This window comes from Bombina bombina, chromosome 1, assembly GCF_027579735.1.
Source record: "Bombina bombina isolate aBomBom1 chromosome 1, aBomBom1.pri, whole genome shotgun sequence".
NCBI lineage: Eukaryota > Metazoa > Chordata > Amphibia > Anura > Bombinatoridae > Bombina > Bombina bombina.
The window spans coordinates 475468485-475492142 of NC_069499.1; the positions used below are offsets into that span (position 1 = coordinate 475468485).

The 23658-nt window shown below is 35.4% G+C and overlaps 1 protein-coding gene across 1 annotated transcript in view; it reads right to left on the reverse strand.

Annotated features, from left to right (window-relative positions):
- The window catches only part of TTN (titin), a 274184-nt gene that overhangs the window by 145958 nt on the left and 104568 nt on the right, over positions 1–23658 (reverse strand). Inside the window, 19 exon segments of the mRNA XM_053712845.1 lie at positions 264–548; positions 2687–2758; positions 3743–3811; positions 6167–6229; positions 6455–6481; positions 6570–6647; positions 6928–7137; positions 9034–9294; positions 9391–9658; positions 9750–9839; positions 10092–10275; positions 11856–12138; positions 12225–12317; positions 14278–14565; positions 20190–20480; positions 21630–21917; positions 22007–22294; positions 22772–23050; positions 23140–23418. Coding sequence (XP_053568820.1) covers positions 264–548; positions 2687–2758; positions 3743–3811; positions 6167–6229; positions 6455–6481; positions 6570–6647; positions 6928–7137; positions 9034–9294; positions 9391–9658; positions 9750–9839; positions 10092–10275; positions 11856–12138; positions 12225–12317; positions 14278–14565; positions 20190–20480; positions 21630–21917; positions 22007–22294; positions 22772–23050; positions 23140–23418 — 3696 coding nt within the window.

Consider the following 23658-nt stretch of genomic DNA (forward strand, 5'->3'; position numbering starts at 1 on the left):
AAGGAGTAATGCTTGAGGATGACACAGAAAACCAAATCCAAAATGAATGAAAAACATTTCAGTGTCACAATGAAACATTATGTTTCCAATCTCCAAGTCAAAAAGAAATACATTTAATCTGACACAATGTAACAATGAATGTATAAATAAATAAATAAGACATTACAATAAATATTTTGCAAAAATAAGAGACAACCGTACTGCACTGAAGCTAAAGTCGTAGTCAGTATTTACAAATGAATTTTCTTAAAATGATTATATACCTTCTTCATAATACTGTTCCCTTTCTTCATAACGTTTTTCTTCATAGTATTCTTGCTTTTTCTCATAACCCTTTTCTTCATAATATTGTTTTTCTTCTTCATAAACATGTTCTTCATAAACTTCTTCTTTTTCCTCGTACTCTGCTTCATACGATTCCTCAGGATATATTTCTTCTTCCTCGTAGGAAGGTTCTGGTTCTACATAAACCTTTTTGTAAACTTCTTCTTTCTTTTTGGCTACAGCAATTACTTTAGTTTCTTCAGCCTTCCTGGGGGCTGCAGGTACTTTAAAATATGTATTTTATTAATAAAATGATTAACTTGAACCTTCTCTTTTTTAAGAGTAAGCTTAAAAGGCTGTATCAAGCAAACACAAAAAGCTGTAGAATAATACAACTTCTGTGGTTAAAGAAATTAGCCCACACAAGGAAGTCAACGCTTAATATATTTTCAAGTCATGTAGCTAAGATGTATTTGAGACAAAACACAAACAAGACGTAGGAATACACCAAACATTAAGTAAAGAGAAAGAAAAAAGATAAGAACAATGTTCACAAACATGCATATAGTCAAAGAGTTCTAAATTAGAATGTTTTTGTGACTATATATAAAAAATATATATCATTTGTGTGTAACATTTTCTAGTGGGGAAAACAAATTTTCGGATACTAATGTAATTAATGAATGGATTCCAAATTTTTGTTCATGAAAACTATATAAAATATTATATGTACAAAAAGATTTAGTTAATGTTGAATTCCAGATTCTTTTAATTTAATGAATGAGTTTTAAATGTATTCTCTTGAAAATAAATTTTTAAAAAAATAAAGTCCTGAATTGTTAAGCGACTTAGACAACATGAAACATATATGAACAGTAACATAAAAAGTACAACATTAACAAACAAAAAAAAACATTGAAAACAAACTGAAAATGTAAGAGATGATGTCCAAATAAGAAAAAGAACATGGATGAGACATATGAAAAATGATGAGACATTTAACACATAAAATAAAAAAAAGCTTAAAGGGACATGAAACCCAAAATGTTTCTTTCATGATACAGAAAGAGAATACAATTTATAAAAAGATTCCAATTTATTTCTATTATCAAGTTTGCTTAATTTTCATGTTATTCTTTGTTTAAGAGATATCTAGATAGGTAGCATGCACGTGTCTGGAGCACTACATGACAGGAAATAGTGCTGCTATCTAGTGCTCTTGCTAATGTATAACATTGTTGCAAAACTGCTACAATATAAAACTGCAGACATGTGCACGCTCCCAAGCTTACCTTCCTACTTTTCAACAAAGGATAACAGAAATATGAAGACAATTTGCTAATAGAATTAAATTGGAAATTTGTTTAAAATGTTATGCTCTATCTGAATCATGAAACAAAAAAAATTGGTTTTATGTCCCTTTAAAGGGACAGTCTAGTCAAAATTAAACTTTCATAATTCAGATAGGGAATGCAATTTTAAACATCTTTCTAATTCACTTTTATCATCAAATTTGCTTTGTTCTCTTGTTATTCTTTGTTGAAAGCTAAACCTAGGTAGGCTCATATGCAAATTTCTAAAACCTTGAAGGCCGTCCCTTATTTCAATGCATTTGGCAGTTTTTCACAGCTAGAGGGCGTAATTTCATGTGTGCCATACAGATAACATTGTAACCCCGCCGATGGATTTACAAGTGAGAGGACACCGATTGGCTGAATCCAAGTCTGTCAAAACAACTGAAATAAGGGGGAAGTCTGCAAAGGCTTAGATTCAAGGTAATCACAGAGGTAAAAAGTGTATTAATATAACTGTGTTGGTTATGCAAAATAGGGGAATGGGTAATAAAGGGATTACCTATCTTTTTAAATAATAACAGTTCTGGAGTAGACTGTCCCTTTAAGTTTAAAGAAAAACAAAATATACAAAACAAAAACACATGAGACTTGTTTGTGGTAACATAACACATAAAGCAAAAGAAAACATTTGAAGATGTTTTAGTTTTTCTTAAACTTTACATGGAATAAATACAAGAAAGAATGTTGAAGATGCAAAGGGTTATATGGGACTAATAAGCCACAAGAAGAGTAACACATATTACAGGTTCACATACAAAGACAAAACATGGAACACATTTTCATTAAGTCACATTATTTTAATATGAAATGGAAAATGATACAAAAGGCAGGTTGCACAAATCCCATAGCCGGTGATCTTTTAAGGATATATCTGCTTAAGCAGAGATCTATCAAGCCAAATAAACCAGCTACTGTTATTATGCTGGTAAACTGTTATAGCATGCAGTGGGGACTACAGCATAGCCAGTGTACGCAAAGCTAGATATATCTGTCAGTATATGTACCAAGTATGTGTTATCCTTTGGATTAATGCATTGAAGCGTTATGATAGCCAAGCATCTGTTTACCTTTAGCAGGAGGAGCTGCTTTTGGAGGTGCAGGTGCTTCAGGAATTTTGGGTTTCTTGGCAACTCTGGCAACTTTTAAGCATGACAAAAAGTGTAAGAGGGCATGTAGAGAAAGTCTGATACACCTGTCTTCTCCAGCTACGTTTGAAATTCCCTTGACTACTAAACCAACTTCCAGAACTATGCTATTAGCTTTAATTATCAAACAGGTGTGTTGTGTATGTATATATGTATAGGGCAGTTCCCTCGTTTCCATCGCAGTGCAATAAGCATGGATCTCACATTAACTTTCACATGAAAATGTATCAATGCATAAGAGGAGCTTTAAAGGACATTACCCAGATGACAGACAAAGATGAGCTATTTATACACAAAGAATCAGCTAAACAAAGATAAACATTCAATCATAACATAGAAATATAAGAAATCCTTTCAGCGTAAGACTGACATTTATAACTGAGTGCAACAAAAGACCTAAAATAAGCAATTTCTATAGTTATTATGGATTCATTCAAAACATAAGGAAGTTATATTGTATATTAAAATAATCTATTATCTAGATTTCATTACACTGGAAATACTTTTGGGGGGGATGTAAAGCATATTTTAATTGTCAAGAAAGCATTTACAAAAGACAATGTACGCCATGTACGAAACGGCGGGCGGACAGCTTCTTAACTCGCGAAGCTGTCCGCCCGCCTCCGCTACACACGGGCAGCGGATCTGTTGATCCGCTTGCCCGTATGTATCATTACACACTCATCGGAGTGTGTAATGCCTGCCCCTTCAATCGCGAGACCAATCACGCGACTGAAGGGGCTGTCAATCACCGAGAGCGAGCGTGCTCTCTGTGATTTTGCTTCGCCACCTAAGAGGTGGCGTAGGGTGTAGGAAGAAGTGGTCTAATGGCCGCTGCTTCTTACATTGCGGGAAGCAGGCTCGCATATGCGAACCTGCCCCGCAAAGGCTCCGGAGCAGCTTTCGCTGCTTCGTACATGGAGCCCAAAAAGGTTTATTAAACCATATTAAGTAAAGGTAGATTTTTAAAGTAATTACCTTTAGCTGGTGGAACTTCTTCTTTAACCTCTGGAACATGTCTGGGAACTTTTACACCAGGTTTGGGCACTGAAATGATTTATAATAACCAGTAATTAAAACATATATAGGTATTTTACAATAGACACGTTTTTGAAAATGAGTACATTGTTATTTGAATTATGATCACTAATAAATTGCATCTAACATCAAATATTTGCTAACCTTCAGTGAAAACCATCTGAATGAGCCAAATTGGTTTAATAATTTGATAATTTGCTTTGTTTGAAATAACTAATCATTAAGTTAATAATACCCAGTATTTATTTATTTGTAAATACAATTACAGGCGTACCTCTGAGATTTTGCGGGTTCGGTTCCAGACCACCGCAATAAAGCGAATATAGCAATAAAGTGAGTTACACTATTGTTTTTGTTTTCCAGTGCATATAAAAGTTATATTTACACTATACTGTAGTCTATTAAGTGTGCAAAAGCATTATGTCTAAAAAACGACAATGTATATAACGTAATTAAAAAATATATAACGTAATTAAAAACTACTTTATTGCTAAAAAGTGTTAACCATCATAATAGTCATAATATTTTTGCTGGTTGTGTGCATATAAAGGTATATATGTGTATTTATGTGTTTACATATGTATATATGTTGGAAAATGGCGCTAATAAACTTGCTCGACATAGGGTTGCCACAAACCTTTTATTTGAAAAAAAGAGCAATAAAGCAAAGTGCGATAAAACAAGGGATGCCTGTACTATTTTGTCACTTCAAGGACCACAACACATAAGAATAGAATAATCAATAAATGTATCATAATTAGACAATGCTAATTTTTAGTTTGAATTTCACACAAGTAGTAGATTTATTTTCCTTCCCACTGCGTCATGTGACAGCCATACACCAATCAATATATAGTATAGTCTGTGAATTAGAAGAATGGTGAATGGGAAAGACCATTACAATGTCACTCGTATTGGAAAATACATAGAAAATGTGTTTTTTCAAGTACTAAAAATAAGTATATTATTTCTGTTTTTCTTTACAATGGCATTCCTTGTATTCCCAATGAAGATGCAAAAGCCAAGACAAATTTATAATTTTTAAAAATGGTGTAATGGAATGCTAGCAGTGGAAGTGAAAATAAATATAATTTTATATATACAGGTATAAACCCCTTTATACAAGCTGCTTGGGAAAAGAAAGGGTTTGGATTTTGGAACAGTCTGGATTTTAGAATTTTTGTATATATTCTTCTGTAAAATGGGACAGATGGGAAAGGGGATCATACCAAGTGTACACAACAATAGCTCATGTAATTTAGGCAATAAATACATGTCATAATACAGCGTATACATGTAACCTAAAGGTAGTTTTATATCATTTTTTTAATACTTGTTTATACTTAGTACAATCAGAAAGATAGTACAGTACTGTAATCAGAAATGCAATAGCTGTTGTTTTAAATAAATTAAGACTAGCATTTGCATTTTAGAACACAAAAGAACAAACCAAAGACACAGGCAGAAAAAAAATGTGACATACTGATGGGAATAAATGGTAATTTGTAATATATATATTTTTTTAATTATTAAAGAAAAAGTCAGGATTTCTGAATAATTCTGGATCTGGGTATATATATATATATATATATATATATATATATATATATATATATATATATATATATATATACACACACATTTTTTGACCATTTTCTTGCCTATAAATTTAATGATCTAAATTTACAATTTTTACATCCACTCTGCCTTTAGAAAAAAATTATTTCAAACTATGCCATATTTGTTTTTATAGGATTATAATGTAAAATAAAATCTAAATAAATGGCAATATAACTGTCTGGTTTCAGATGTATATCAAACTTGTCCTAAATTTTATAGCATTTATAAACTGATATATAAAACGTCCTTAGCAAATGAAAATGAAAATTAATTTGGTGGAGAACATGAGGTTTAATTTCAGCAATTATGTTAAAATGACTATTGGCAAAAGCTTACTGATGGAGTTGAAAAGAATGGTAAGATTATTTTAATCATAAATAGCAATAAACATAATGCCGTTATTACATGTTCTTATGTTAATTGGATTATTTAAGTCAAAAAAATCTGTTTAGTATTAAAAAAGTATAAAATTATAAAAAGTTATTCTGTTGATTAAAATATTTTGGGTAAAAAAAAAAAAGACTCAATTTTTGTACCTTTCTTTCGTTTCTTCTCTTCTAGTACAGGAGGAGGAAGTATGATTTCTTAGAACAAATAAATAAATACTTATTATGCATGAACACTATTTAATGTGGCATGTGAGAAGTTGCATTGCTAATTATCAAATCATAAAAGCATCTTTATAGTTAACATTTGTGGTTCCCTTGTGGTTTTTACAGTCTACAGAGATTGAAAAGTTAATACCTTCAGGTACAGCTTCCTCCTCTAGTGGGGCTGGAATATATGGCACTCTGGTATCAGGGACATCTGTAAGAAAAAAATGACAGAAATATTTTTGCTAAATCTGTAATCACATCCGTATTTTGGAACACCAAAATAATCAAAATATATATGCATCCATGCATTAAAAATACATCTTTCTTTCCTTCCTTCCTATCTAGGGTATATCAAAAAGAATATAGTCCAGTTATCTAATTTTATAAATTGTACTGTGTAACTAAGATTGCTAACATGAATACTTTTTTTTCTTACCTGGTGGCCTTATTTCAAGTTTCATTTCTGCAAGAAAAAAATAGAACAATTAATATCTCTTTTAAAATGTTTTATTAGGACAAGAATAGAGTTTACAATTCAGTCAAATACCAACCTTTAGTTGTCAAGTAAAGTTCAGCTGTGCTAGTTGCTTCACCTCTTGGTTCTAGGCTGGCAATTACTGAGTAAACTCCTGCGTAATGAAATCAAGCGTATGCATTATAGTCCAAACTAAAAAGTAAAACTAGATAGGTCTAGTTGGTAACAGCTTAAAGGACAAAAAGTAAAACTAGATAGGTCTAGTTGGTAACAGCTTAAAGGACACATTTACTTTTATTTTTTTGTGTTCAGGTAGTTTAGGTTTAAAGGAATAAAAAGTTATTTGAGCTTGGAAATCACTGTTCCCTAGATGGAATAGATCCTTATGTCTCTTAGATTAAGATATTTTAATTCCCAAATTATATGATATATACCTTCATCTTCTGCTGTAACATTGTGAATAGTCATGTAATGCCATCTGCCTTCGCTTCTGAAACTGTACTTATCACTCTCTTCCAATTCCATTGTCCCCTTGTACCAGGTGACCACAGCATCATCAAATGATACTTCGCATTCAAAGGTTGCAGACTCATGTTCACTTACGACAATGTTATGAATAGTCTTTGTGAACTGAATTGGTTCAGCTGTAATAAAAAAAATGTACAGTCAGAATGTAGCCCATATGTAAAAATTGGACTTCAATATTTGATTTACATGTATTTGTGATACAACTCCAAAACAAATGCCTAAAGTTGTGGTGCATATTTACATAGTAACATAGTAGATAAGGTTGAAAAATAAAGACAGTCCATCGAGTTCAACCTATAGAAATCTAATATACTTACAAAAAATCTCCAGTTGACCTTAAATTAACCCCATTAAAAGGTGACCCATTTAACACAAGCAATCATATCCATGATTTCTGTTTCTAGACAGAAATGTATCCAAACCATTTTTAAATGTATCTAAGGTATTGGCATTCACTATCTCCTTTGGTAATGAGTTCCACAATTTTATTGCTCTTACAGTGAAAAAACATTTTTGTTGCAGGAGATTAAATCTCGTTTCCTCCAGCCTTAAATTGTCACCTCTTGTCACAAACAATTTTCTTGGACTAAACAGAGCTTCTGCCATCTCTGTATATGGGCCTTGACTATATTTATATAAAGTAATCATGTCACCTCTCAAGCGTTCTTTTTTTCTAGAGAAAACAGACCCAGTTTGGCTAACATCTCCTCATAGCTTTAATCCTCCATTACCCTTATTAGCTTTGTGGCCCTTCTCTAAACTTTTTCAAGGTCTGCAATCTCTTTTTTTTGAGATCGGTCTCCAGAACTGCACTCCATACTCAAGGTGAGGTCTTACCAGGGATTTATAAAGTGACAGAATTATGCTTTCCTCCCTTGAATCAATGCTTCTTTTAATACATGCTATTTTCTTATTAGCCTTAGAAGCCGCTGTTGTGCACCCATCTTTAGCTTGTTATCTATTAATACTCTCAAATCCCTTTCCTCCTCTGTTTGGCTAAGTCTAGTCCAATTTAAATAATACATTTCCTGCTTATTTTTACATCCAAAATGTAGAACCTTGCATTTTCCCGTATAAAATCTAATTTTCCATTTACTTGCCCATACTTCTAATTTTTGCATATCCTCTTGTAACGCTAGTTCATCCTGCTTTGACCTAATGCCTAATGACCTTACACAACTTTGTGTCATCTGCAAAAATAGAGATGTTGCTATTTAATCCTTTCTCCAAATCATTAATAAAAATATTAAACAAAACAGGGCCCAGTACTGATCCCTGGGGGACTCCACTGATTACTTTTGTCCAATCTAAATATGATCCATTCATTACTACTCATTGCTCCCTGTCTTTTATCCAGTTATTAATCCATGAGCTATCATTTTTGTCTATACCCAGAGTCCCTTACATTAATACACATTAATGTACATTAATCTCTCATGTGGCACTGTATCAAATGCCTTTGCAAAATACAAGTATATCACATCAACTAATTCCCCTTTATCTATATTTTTACTTACTTCCTTGTAGAATCTAATTAGATTAGTTTGACATGATCTATTTCTCATAAAACCATACTGATTTTAACTCATAATCTTGTTTACACAAGTATACATCAATATAATCCTTTATAATACCTTCAATTATCTTTGCCACTATCTCTACTAATTTCTGCCTGAGGTAAAAAAACAGTACAACGCCGGCACCGTTTAAAAATAACAAACTTTTGATTGAAGATAAACTACACTAATTCACCACATCTCTCTAGCTACTTCCCTTGTCAAGAGCTGCAAGAGAATGACTGGAGGTGGCAGTTAGGGGAGGAGCTATATAGACAGCTCTGCTGTGGGTGATCCTCTTGCAGCTTCCTGTTGGGAAGGAGAATATCCCACAAGTAATGGATGAATCCGTGGACTGGATACACCTTACAAGAGAAAGATATGTTTTTATGAGCACTAAACATTTTTTGTACATCTTATAGCAATCGGGAATGATAGATAATTCTATATACAAACCTTCAATAATCAGATCTGCAGTTGTTTCCAGATTTTCATATCTGCATGTGTAGTGTCCTTGATCCTCAGTTCTGACATCTTGTATGGTCAGTTTATGTATCTTTTCATTAACTTCTGTTCTATATCTCCCTCGTGGTTCAATAACTTTTCCATTTTTGTACCACTGGGATTTTACATTTGGAATGGAAATCTCGCAAACCAGAGTACTACTGTAGCCTTCCTTGATGGAATTTTGTTCAAGGTGCTTCTCAATAACAGGTTCTGAAATATGCAAAAATAGTTTTAGAACAGTTAATGGAAAGTACGGATATACTGTATCTAAAGATGGAAGCAAAATAATATCAAAAACATAATTACCGATCACAGTCAGTTTGGCACTAGATATGTGTGGCCCACATACTACTCTGAAGTTGCCTTGATCCTCTAGCTGACAATTTTTTATTTTAAGGATATGTATGTCACCCTCAATAGAAATGTTGTATTTTTCATTGGATTCCAGTTTTTCAGTTCCTCTGTACCAGGACAATTTGATTTCTGGATAGTTAATTTTGATCTCACATTCAAATACAGCTTCTTTCTTTGTCTGTACGGTCTGGTTTTCAATATCCTTGACCAATGTGATAGGCTGAAATTAAAAATATGGCAGAAGTCATACAACTGACTGGGTCACGTAAATAAGAATAATTATTCAATCAGGAAGCAAGTAAATTACTTACATCAGCTTGTGTTAAGCGTTGCTGGATAAATGAAACAAGATCATCAAACTCTTGTTCTTCAGCACGAGACCGTTCCTCAGATTCGATTTCCTATTTGAAGTAAATGATAATTTAGGCAGGATACAGTGACAGTGGTCATTCCTTACTTTCTACCATTTGTTAAATATAAAAGAGACGTGGAAGTCAAAATTAAAGTTTCATAATTTCAAAAAACTTTCCAATTTACTTTAATTGTCATATTTACTTTTTTTTGGGATGCTTTGTTGAAACTTAAGAATCTACAAAAGTGTCAATTTATTACTAAAGAAAAATTTGCATTAAATGGAATGTATTTGTACATACCATTCTGTGGCTTTCCTCTTCTCTGCTTGCTTTTAGTAGCTCAAAGGCCTGGAGTAGGCCACGGAAATCAGTAATGCCGTACATACGGGCATATTTCTCATACTCCTTGGGGTCAACATTTTTCAAAAGCTCCATAATATCAATTGCTTTCTCTTCCTCTTCCTCCTTCTTCCTGGTTGGAGTTCTAAAAAGTATTTCAATGCATCAGTTACTAGTGAAACGTAAAAAAATGTAACAATATATATCAGGGTCTATTTCAAGGAAGCATACATAAAAGCACTATGGGTGTTTTTCACAAAATATTTTGCAGTTTTCACATCACAGGCAATAAAACATGACAGCATATCCATACTTAGAGGTACATTCAAATATTCTCCTCACCTTTTTAAAATGAATAACAGTGCAATTATTTTTAGTATAACTTAAGCTCTTTCAAGGATTCATTGGATAATATAGGGTACTTCTGAAGAAAAGAGAAACACAGATGCGCCAATATGGCCTAGTAACGTCTGTACAAAAAGGTTTATTCAAGGTAATGCATAAAGGTACTCACAAAGGTGAAGCACCCAATGGTGCAGGGGAGCAGACTGGATCAATAGCAATGGCCCAGCTCACTGTGTGCCAAAAATCCAGGTACCCTATCAAGTGGTCAGCAAAGTAGTTGGACTTGTAGTGCGTTGTCAAGACGCATTAATCCTCTTCTTTCTCATAGGAGTATTAGCGCGACCTGGGAGTTGTGAAAGATGATCTTCTATCCAATTCTCTGCTGCACCTAACTGAAGTAATAATGTCTGAGCTGTGGATACTATTCAAAGCATCCAGTTTGAATCTCTTCTTCCAGTTTGTAACTTTTGTTCTATTTTTCTTTTAGTTTAAACTCCATGTTTAGTTTAAACTCCATGTTTTTCTTCCCAGAAGAGTTCTGGGAAGAAAAACATGGAGTTTAAACTAAAAGAAAAATAGAAAAAAGTTACAAACTGGAAGAAGAGATTCAAACTGGATGCTTTGAATAGTATCCACAGCTCAGACATTATTACTTCAGTTAGGTGCAGCAAAGAATTGGATAGATCATCTTTCACAACTCCCAGGTCGCGCTAATGCTCCTATGAGAAAGAAGAGGATTAATGCGTCTTGACAACGCACTACAAGTCCAACTACTTTGTCTGCTGACCACTTGATCGGGTGCCTGGATTGTTGACAAACAGCTGGGCCATTGCTATTGATCCAGTCTGCTCCCCCTGCACCATTGGGTTCTTCACCTTTGTGAGTACCCTTATGCATTACCTTGAATAACCCTGTTGTACAGACGTTACTAGGCCATATTGGCATATCTGTGTTTCTCTTTTCTTCATATCAACTACTACCAGGGACTGACCATCCTTCTGACAGAGTACTGCCAGCTTGTTGGAAAAAGGACTTTTTGTTGTGGTTTTTCTTATCATATGTTTGACTTGATGCCATCACTTATTTCTTATTGATGTTTATTTTCTGTCACATGCACTGAGATAGCCTTAGGATTTTTTCAGTAGGGAAGCGCCCCCTATGGGAATTGTGTTTGTATATCTGATCTCCCATATTGTCTAATATAGGATAATTGCCTTTAAGTATTCATCACATCTCACCTATGTTTATAACACCATAGGGGGAGGGGAAATTATTGAAACAAAAATCTAATCCCCCCCCCCCCCCTATAATGAACACTCTTCCTTTTTTGTGATGTGGTTGCCTTATAGGTAAATACAATGATTTGGTATCATGACTTACTTTTTAAGTTTTGCTCTAAGATCACCCTCCAAAGTTTCTCGTTTCTTTTCCTCAACTTCCAAATTAGCGCTGCATTCAATTTCACCATGTTTATTAACAGCCACGCATCTGTACTGGCCAGAATCTGTTTTGGTGACATCTTTAATTTCCAGCTTAGCTTCATCTCCTTTTTGTTGAACAACGATACGACCACCATGGTTAATTTGCCTCCATTTTCCCTTCATCCATTTCACATTTGGAATTGGATCACCACCAACTTTAGCAATGAATGTTGCTGTTCCCTCTGAAGACAGCAAGAAAAAAACAAAACATGAGCACACAGTAAATCACAATCAACTTATTGATATGAAAATATAGAGTTACTCTTACTTTCTGCAACTCTAAAGCTGGAGGGTTCAGAAACAAAGAAAAGTTTTCCTTCCACTGGTGCCTTCTTTACTGGAGCGGCTGCGGCAGCTTTCTCTGTAATAAAGATAAGACATTTATTTAGGTGTAGGGTTGTAAAAAGGTTATATATGGTAGAAATCTGTTTAGTTTTAACATGTTTTATTAATGTTTTATTAATAACTCTGGTGATAAAGATGTTTCCAGGATAAATAACGTGTTAAAGTTGCTCCACACATACTGATTTACATGCTATTGATAATGGTATATTCAAAAGTTTAACTAATTCAATTAGGCTATTCTCCACTAGATGGCAGCATGAGCATAATAATCTGTTATTTTTTGCATTAAAACAATGCTGAGAAACAGAAAAAAAAAATCAGCTAACTCACTTGTTCATACCACATCTACCCAGTCATTTTAGTATTTTAACCACATATTTATAATACTACATTAGGTTTTAACCCACTAAGGCCTAGATTACAAGTGGAGCGCAAAATTGTGCTTTTGCGAGCACAATATTTGCACTCCCCTCAGTAATATCAGTGCACACAAATGTGTGCTGTATTATAAGTTAAGCGCATTGCGAACACAACCTCGAGTTCTCATGGCCTGGAAGCCTTGCGCTCACGAGAGCACGCTTCCGTAGGCTCCAATTGGAACCTCATTCTCATGCCTTAAGACACGGCAAAGCACCTAGCGCAGCACAAGGGTAAGTCGCACAGCTTTTAGCAGAAAATTTAAAATATATATATTTATGAATATATAGACTATATTTATGTGTTTATATGTGTATATACACATATTAACACACACATATATATATATATACAGGTAGCCCTCAGTTTACGCCGGGGTTAGGTTCCAGAAGGAATGGTTGTAAATCGAAACCGTCGTAAATTGAAACCCAGTTTATAATGTAAGTCAATGGGAAGTGAGGGAGATAGGTTCCAGGCCCCTCTCAAAATTGTCATAAGTAACACCTAATACATTATTTTTAAAACTTTGAAATGAAGACTTTAAATGCTTAACAGCATTATAAACCTAATAAAATAATCACACAACACAGAATATATAATTAAACTAAGTTAAATGAACAAAAACATTTGCTAAACAGCATTATAAACCTAATAAAATAATCACACAACACAGACTTTTTCTGCAAACAGTTCTTTCTATGCATTCCAATCTGGACTGATTTATAGACAGGAAGATCTTGTTCCTTTGAAATCTGCTCGATAGCTCAGGTCTGGTTAAACTGATTATTTTCAGCTTGCTTGGCTTTGCTGCAACACAAGCGGACAGCTCCACCTACTGGCTATTTTAATAAATGCACTGCTTCTCAATGCTTTTCAATAGCAGTCACATGACTGGAAAAAAAGGTTGTTATTCTGAAACGGTGTAAATTGAACCGTTGTAAAACGAGGGTCACCTGTATATATATATATATATATATATATATATATATATATAAAAAAGCATATACATATATATTTACAGTTAAAACACAGTCCCCATAGACCGCAATGTAAAGGCACTTTGCAGTGCTGTTTTTTTTTTCTAACACCCCACAACCCCTCACTTTAACCCCTTATAACTGCTTTGTGCAGTTTTTATTTTTTTAAGAAAATGAAGATGCTAATATTTTTTATTTAAAAAAAAGGAACTCTCTCATTTATTTGGGGGGCCATTGGGGCACATTTTTTCTTTAATAAGAAGTCTGACCTCAGGTTAATTACGCTAAGCACAAAGTGCTCCAGGAGAGCTCGCGGGAGCGTTACTCAGCCACTTGTAATGGCTGGTTATTTAACGTGTGCCATTAAACGGGCAAATTTGACCCTATAGAGGCGCACGTTAAAATAGCGATACAATTGTAATCTAGTCCTAAATATATTGTCAGACAGATTGTATTAAAATTGGGTGGATCACAGAATTATCTACAAAACGTCTATAACTTTAATTAAAGTTACTGTAAGTGACCTGTTTCGTAATGATAAAGATGTGGGTAAAAGCCAAAATTACTTTTATATTTATCTACCTTTTATGGTAACTTTAGCTTTAGAAGATTCACTTCCAGCGGCATTGGTTGCTTTACATAAGTAGTCTCCAACATCGGTTTTAGCAGCAGCTTTCAGCTCTAATGTTGCAGTTCCTCTGATAAAGGTCACATTACATGTGTTCGAGGATTTCATTTCTTTCCCAGCCTTCAACCACTGAATCCTGATTGGCTGTGATCCCTCCACGTGGCAGCTAAGTTGCAAGGGTTCTCCTTCAGAAACTGTCACAGGTGACAGAGGGATATCAAATACTGGAGGCTTTTTGGGTTCTGAAAATGGAGAAAAAAATGTAAGATGTTAGGTAAGTAAAAGCTTAAACCAATGAACATACTTTATATTAACTGTTACAAGAGCCATTTTTGGTTGAAAGACATAAGAAAATGACCACATTTTCATCATTATTTCAACATGAAATGACTTCTATCCAAATTAAAAAGCTATCAGCTTTATTTACTTGCAACATTCTATATTAACATATATGATGATTTTGTAGATACTATGGCCTAGATTTAGAGTTCGGCGGTAGCCGTCAAAACCAGCGTTAGAGGCTCCTAACGCTGGTTTTGGGCGCCCGCTGGTATTTGGAGTCAGTGATTAAAGGGTCTAACGCTCACTTTTCAGCCGCGACTTTTCCATACCGCAGATCCCCCTACGCCATTTGCGTAGCCTATCTTTTCAATGGGATCTTTCTAACGCTGGTATTTAGAGTCGTTTCTGCAGTGAGCGTTAGAGCTCTAACGACAAGATTCCAGCCGCCTGAAAATAGCAGGAGTTAAGAGCTTTCTGGCTAACGCCGGTTTATAAAGCTCTTAACTACTGTACCCTAAAGTACACTAACACCCATAAACTACCTATGTACCCCTAAACCGAGGTCCCCCCACATCGCCGCCACTCGATTAAAATTTTTAACCCCTAATCTGCCGACCGCCACCTACGTTATACTTATGTACCCCTAATCTGCTGCCCCTAACACCGCCGACCCCTGTATTATATCTATTAACCCCTAACTTGCCCCCCACAACGTCGCCGCAAGCTACTTAAAATAATTAACCCCTAATCTTCCGACCGCAAATCGCCGCCACCTACGTTATCCCTATGTACCCCTAATCTGCTACCCCTAACATCGCCGACCCCTATGTTATATTTATTAACCCCTAATCTGCCCCCCACAACGTCGCCGACACCTACCTACACTTATTAACCCCTAATCTGCCGAGCGGACCTGAGCGCTACTATAATAAAGTTATTAACCCCTAATCCGCCTCACTAACCCTATCATAAATAGTATTAACCCCTAATCTGCCCTCCCTAACATCGCCGACACCTACCTTCAATTATTAACCCCTAATCTGCCGACCGGAGCTCACCGCTATTCTAATAAATGTATTAACCCCTAAAGCTAAGTCTAACCCTAACACTAACACCCCCCTAAGTTAAATATAATTTTTATCTAACGAAATAAATTAACTCTTATTAAATAAATAATTCCTATTTAAAGCTAAATACTTACCTGTAAAATACATCCTAATATAGCTACAATATAAATTATAATTATATTATAGCTATTTTAGGATTAATATTTATTTTACAGGCAACTTTGTAATTATTTTAACCAGGTACAATAGCTATTAAATAGTTAAGAACTATTTAATAGTTACCTAGTTAAAATAATTACAAATTTACCTGTAAAATAAATCCTAACCTAAGATATAATTAAACCTAACACTACCCTATCAATAAAATAATTAAATAAACTACCTACAATTACCTACAATTAACCTAACACTACACTATCAATAAATTAATTAAACACAATTGCTACAAATAAATAAAATTAAATAAACTATCTAAAGTACAAAAAATAAAAAAGAACTAAGTTACAGAAAATAATAAAATATTTACAAACATAAGAAAAATATTACAACAATTTTAAACTAATTACACCTACTCTAAGCCCCCTAATAAAATAACAAAGCCCCCCAAAATAAAAAATTCCCTACCCTATTCTAAAATACAAATATTACAAGCTCTTTTACCTTACCAGCCCTGAACAGGGCCCTTTGCGGGGCATGCCCCAAGAATTTCAGCTCTTTTGCCTGTAAAAAAAAACATACAATACCCCCCCCCCCAACATTACAACCCACCACCCACATACCCCTAATCTAACCCAAACCCCCCTTAAATAAACCTAACACTACCCCCCTGATGATCTTCCTACCTTGTCTTCACCTCACCAGGTATCACCGATCTGTCCTGGCATCCGGTGCTGAAGAGGTCCAGAAGAGGCTCCAAAGTCTTCCTCCTATCCGGCAAGAAGAGGACATCCGGACCGGCAAACATCTTCTCCAAGCGGCATCTTCTATCTTCTTCCATCCGATGACGACCGGCTCCATCTTGAAGACCTCCAGCGCGGATCCATCCTCTTCTTCCGACGACTAGACGACGAATGACGGTTCCTTTAAGGGACGTCATCCAAGATGGCGTCCCTCGAATTCCGATTGGCTGATAGGATTCTATCAGCCAATCGGAATTAAGGTAGGAATTTTCTGATTGGCTGATGGAATCAGCCAATCAGAATATAGTTCAATCCGATTGGCTGATCCAATCAGCCAATCAGATTGAGCTCGCATTCTATTGGCTGTTCCGATCAGCCAATAGAATGCGAGCTCAATCTGATTGGCTGATTGGATCAGCCAATCGGATTGAACTATATTCTGATTGGCTGATTCCATCAGCCAATCAGAAAATTCCTACCTTAATTCCGATTGGCTGATAGAATCCTATCAGCCAATCGGAATTCGAGGGACGCCATCTTGGATGACGTCCCTTAAAGGAACCGTCATTCGTCGTCTAGTCGTCGGAAGAAGAGGATGGATCCGCGCTGGAGGTCTTCAAGATGGAGCCGGTCGTCATCGGATGGAAGAAGATAGAAGATGCCGCTTGGAGAAGATGTTTGCCGGTCCGGATGTCCTCTTCTTGCCGGATAGGAGGAAGACTTTGGAGCCTCTTCTGGACCTCTTCAGCACCGGATGCCAGGACAGATCGGTGATACCTGGTGAGGTGAAGACAAGGTAGGAAGATCATCAGGGGGGTAGTGTTAGGTTTATTTAAGGGGGGTTTGGGTTAGATTAGGGGTATGTGGGTGGTGGGTTGTAATGTTGGGGGGGGGGTATTGTATGTTTTTTTTTACAGGCAAAAGAGCTGAAATTCTTGGGGCATGCCCCGCAAAGGGCCCTGTTCAGGGCTGGTAAGGTAAAAGAGCTTGTAATATTTGTATTTTAGAATAGGGTAGGGAATTTTTTATTTTGGGGGGCTTTGTTATTTTATTAGGGGGCTTAGAGTAGGTGTAATTAGTTTAAAATTGTTGTAATATTTTTCTTATGTTTGTAAATATTTTATTATTTTCTGTAACTTAGTTCTTTTTTATTTTTTGTACTTTAGATAGTTTATTTAATTTTATTTATTTGTAGCAATTGTGTTTAATTAATTTATTGATAGTGTAGTGTTAGGTTAATTGTAGGTAATTGTAGGTAGTTTATTTAATTATTTTATTGATAGGGTAGTGTTAGGTTTAATTATATCTTAGGTTAGGATTTATTTTACAGGTAAATTTGTAATTATTTTAACTAGGTAACTATTAAATAGTTCTTAACTATTTAATAGCTATTGTACCTGGTTAAAATAATTACAAAGTTGCCTGTAAAATAAATATTAATCCTAAAATAGCTATAATATAATTATAATTTATATTGTAGCTATATTAGGATGTATTTTACAGGTAAGTATTTAGCTTTAAATAGGAATTATTTATTTAATAAGAGTTAATTTATTTCGTTAGATAAAAATTATATTTAACTTAGGGGGGTGTTAGTGTTAGGGTTAGACTTAGCTTTAGGGGTTAATACATTTATTAGAATAGCGGTGAGCTCCGGTCGGCAGATTAGGGGTTAATAATTGAAGGTAGGTGTCGGCGATGTTAGGGAGGGCAGATTAGGGGTTAATACTATTTATGATAGGGTTAGTGAGGCGGATTAGGGGTTAATAACTTTATTATAGTAGCGCTCAGGTCCGCTCGGCAGATTAGGGGTTAATAAGTGTAGGTAGGTGTCGGCGACGTTGTGGGGGGCAGATTAGGGGTTAATAAATATAACATAGGGGTCGGCGATGTTAGGGCAGCAGATTAGGGGTACATAGGGATAACGTAGGTGGCGGCGGTTTACGGAGCGGCAGATTAGGGGTTAAAAGTGTAATGCAGGGGTCAGCGATAGCGGGGGCGGCAGATTAGGGGTTAATAAGTGTAAGGTTAGGGGTGTTTAGACTCGGGGTACATGTTAGGGTGTTAGGTGCAGACTTAGGAGGTGTTTCCCCATAGGAAACAATGGGGCTGCGTTAGGAGCTGAACGCTGCTTTTTTGCAGGTGTTAGGTTTTTTTTCAGCTCAAACAGCCCCATTGTTTCCTATGGGAGAATCGTGCACGAGCACGTTTTTGATGCCGGCCGCGTCCGTAAGCAACTCTGGTATCGAGAGTTGCATTTGCGGTAAAAATGCTCTACGCTCCTTTTTTGGAGCCTAACGCAGCATTTGTTTGAACTCTCGATACCAGAGTTAAATTTATGGTGCGGCCAGAAAAAAACCCGCGGAGCGTTAACAGCCCTTTTACCGCCGAACTCTAAATCTAGGCCTATATGTGATAAGCCTTTCAGAATAGAACAGGATCTACCAGAAAGTATATAAAATGAAATACAATGTGAGAATTTAAAGGGACATTCCAGACAAAATTTAAATGCACAAAAATTAATTACATCTTTGAATAGAAACATATTTGCTATATATATGTATTAGCAAAAACGCTTCTAGTAAAAGATATCACTCTTTTAGTGTTACAATTTTTCTCTGCATGTGCATGTGAAGCATTGCTAGATTTTGTCACTGCACTCACATTTCAAATAATGCAGCTGCTCAGATCATAACTGGGGCTTGTCTCATGTCAGCAATGAACAAATTGAGTCATTACCAGATGGTAAAAGCACCTTAGACTCTCTGAGCAAGTGCTGTGTTTAAAATGCTGGTGCACGGTGCATACTTAAATACACTTTTGAAACATCTATAGCTGTTATTAGAAGCATTTTTGCTAATGCATGTATATTATAAAATTGCTTCTGTTCAATACCGAAATGCACCCATGTGGTTTCCAATTTTGGCTGGAATAACCTTTTAAAATAAAATGTTTAGTTATACATAGTAAAGAAACAACTTTGCAATATGATTTCATTATTTATTTTGCTCCTGTTCCTGTACTTTAACTCTAAAAGCTATTCCAGTTATAAGAATTAGAAATGTGCACTGCAGGATTCACAAGCCTAGCCCTGCTACATATTTGTTCCTTATGAGCCTCAGCAGAGGTCATAAGTTAAAATACTGCAAAAACAAGGCGAGCTTTGCTAATAAAATGATAGCAACTAGCTGTGTCTACTCCAGTAGCAAGTCCAGATTGGCTTATCCATATAAGGAAAGTGTTGGGGTAAGCTTGGCAATTGAAAAACAACTGCAGCAAACAAGGTTTTCATTTAGTCAAAAGCTTTTCATACTGTTATGTTAATTGATTGCAAGACTGCAGGAAGGCTTTTATTTACAAGGGGTTTTATTTCCCTTTACGCAGTGTCTTCTTTCTGCAGTAAATATTAAAATATTGCATTGTTGTTTTAATTATTAACTAATAAAGATGGGAAAAGGTAATAGTATTTGTTTATAACAGGGTAGATTTGAAGAATTTCTAAACTACAGCTACAGATGCTAAAATCAGAGGCTCCCTAACTGGTTATTCTAAAAATCTGCTCTACACTAAAAATCCTCTATATGCAAATGATCAATACAGTCAAACAACACAGCTTACCTTTGATAAGTACTGAACATGTACATAAGGCACTGCCGGCATCATTAGAAACTTTGCAGGTGTACAAGCCCACATCTGCCTGACTTGACTTCTTAACTTGAAGAACCACTACATTGTTTTTAAATGAGGTCTCACTATTAGGAGATGACTTAATTTCCTGGTTGTTCTGGAACCAAGAGACCAGCAATGGTTGAGAACCAGCAACACGGCCTTCAAGTTTGAATGAGTTGCCTTCAGTTTCTTCAACTGTTTCAGAAAGCTTCTTTGTGAAGGATGGTGGTATCTTTCGTTCTGGTAAAGATAAATGTTTGCATTAAAAATGGATTTTAAAATACTAGAGAATCAATACAAATATGATTACATGAAAATAAAACCTATCTATCTATCTATTTATCTATCTTATCTATGACCTTTCACTGAATTAGAATTAAAATAATTAATGTAATATCTTATAATGAATTCAGATGTCTTGACAAATGATTGTATTTAATGGTTCTCCAAATGTATCTCATCTATATAAAATGTTGATAATTTTACTATTGAAACAAATATCACCTTCAAAACCGAATGCCAAATTCAATGAATTTCACTATAATAAATTAAATATTTAAAACAGGAATAGTGATATGTGAAAAAATGTAATACAATTACAAATATGATACAACAGAATAGTTTAATTGTGTAAGTGAAGGGAAATTTATTCAGGTATGAGTATATGAGTTTATGGGGCCTATCTATCAAGTTCCGTATGGAGCTTGACGCCCCGTGTTTCTGGCGAGCCTTCAGACTCGCCAGAAACACAAGTTATGCAGCAGCGGTCTCAAGACCGCTGCTCCATAACCTGTCCGCCTGCTCTGAGGAGGCGGACAGAGATCGCCACAATTCAACCCCATTGAGTACGATCGGGTTGATTGAAAACCCCCTGCAGGGGGCGGCGTTGCACCAGCAGCTCACAAGAGCTGCTGGTGCAATGCTGAATACGGAAAGCGTATTGCTCTCCGCATTCAGTGAGGTCTGTTGGATCAGGTCCGACAGACCTTTGTTAAGTAGGCCTCCATGCCTAAATTCAGCTTAGGTCACAGAATAATATTAACTTTCACAAGTCTGTTTATTCTACACATTCTGATCTTTTGTGAGGATCCGAATGAGGAAGAAATCAGCGGCTCATGCCTTTTGATTATCGTACCCGGATTCTTGTAAAAGATCCCCAACTCTAAGATCTGGGTTTGCAGAGATCTTATTGTGAGAATCTTTTACAGAAATAAATCTGGCTACCAAAATATCCTCACAAAATGATCAGTATATATATATATATATATATATATATATATATATATATATATATATATATATACTTTAATTTATTTTGCTTCAATTAAACAATTACCTACACAAATTATTGCTATTTTTTATTTAAATGGATTCGATCAAATTATATACCTTGAACATTCAGCTTAGTTATGCATGAGTCTTTTCCAACTTCATTGGATGCAGAGCATGAGTACTGGCCAGAATCTCCTTTATCTGTCTTTACAATTCTAAGCCGAGTTGTGTTCTCCAACTGTGTGACCTCATAGTTTGCTCCAGTTTTGATCTCCTTGTTATCTTTTGTCCAGGTTAGTTTAATAGGTTGTGTTCCGGTGACATGACACTCAAATTCTGCAGGATCTCCAACTGGAACATCAACCGGTGAAGGTTTCACATCAAAGAAAGGAGGCTTCTTGCCCTCTGAAATTGGATATGGTTTATCAAAATAAGTTATATACCAAAAACATTTTTTTTTTTAAAAAATGATAACATAAAGAGAACACACAAACCTGTAAGAATAAGTTTGGCTGTAGAAGAGGCAGTTCCAACAAAATTGGAAGCAGTACATTTATACTGGCCAGCATGTTGTCTTTCTGTTTCTAAGATTTGAAGAGTAGCTGTATTATCTATATATGATGTCTGAGTATTATAGTCATCTCTTAAAAGGACACCATCTTTATGCCATGAAACCTCAATAGGTTCTGACCCAAGAATTTGGCATTCAAATGTTACTGGTAAACCAATAGTTTCCTGAATGTCTTTCACCTTTCTTGCAAATGAAGGTGGAAGAGCGCGTTCTGAACAAAGACAAAAAATGTTACAATAAAGATTTTTTCCTAACACTACATAAAGTATTAAGTATTGCAGGTAGTCCTGCCATAAAATATACAAAATTTTACAATTAGACAAGTCACAAACAAATTGGGGCCGATTTACTAAAGTGCGGACAGACATGATACGATGTAGCGTTTCATTACCACCACACATCGATAAATTCCGACAGGATACGCTGTCAGCATTTATCATTGCACAAGCAGTTCTTGTGATCGTATAGGATCGGGCGGATTGAAGACCGCAGCCTCAGAGGCAGCGGACAAGTTATGGAGCAGCGGTCTTTAGACCGCTGCTTCATAACTACTGTTTCCGGCGAGCCAACAGGGGCATCAAGCTCCATTTGGAGCTTGATAATTTGGCCCCTTTGTCTCCAAATTTACAGTAAATGAATCAACATTTAATAAATCTGCAATATACACACATAAATATTAATTGTTTACCTGTCACAGTTAGAAGTGTTGAAGAAGAGGCTTCACCAGTGACATTTTCTGCCTTGCAAATGTATTCACCAGCATCATGGATGGCAGCTTGGGTGAAGACAAGAGTGGCAACATTGTTCTTAAAGTGTATTTTATAAGCGTCTGTTTGCCTAAGTTTTGTGTCACCTTTGTACCAAGATACTTTGATTTCAGGTGTGCCCTGAATTTGGCATTGCAAAGATGCTGCATCACCAGCTGTGACCTCCACGGGTTCCAACGGTGTCAAGAAATACGGTGGTTCTGTTTGAGAAAACATCATAAGATAAGATACAGAGAAACGGTTCTTATTCTTCCCTCCCCATAAAACAAATTAAATTGGAAATACAAACCTAATACTAATACATTTGCTTGGCAGGTATCGTGTCCAACCTCATTTTCTACACGACAAGTATATACACCATCATCATCATTTGTGCAGCTAGAATATTCGAGAATGCATGACTTCTCTGTTGTAGTTATGCTACATCTTTCAGACTGAACAATTTCTACACCATTCTTTTGCCATGTGACATATATTGGTTGAGTACCAGTGTATGCGCATTCCAAAATAATTGGCTTGCCAGTGTCTGTCTGGCAGTTATTTAATTTCTTCACAAATGCTGCGGGTTCTGTAGGAAATAAAAGAAAAATATGACTAGATTGTCCACACAAGAAAATACAATTGCTTTTCAAAGCTTGGGAGATAGAAATAAGCAATTAGTAAAATAAAAAAGTTCAATGAGAAAAAAAAAAACTACATTATCACTATCATTGTTGTTATTATAATTTTTATTTGCAATTGATCTACTGCATAAAAGAGTTGGAGGATTTCACATGCAAATTAATCCAGATTCTTTGTTTACCCTATT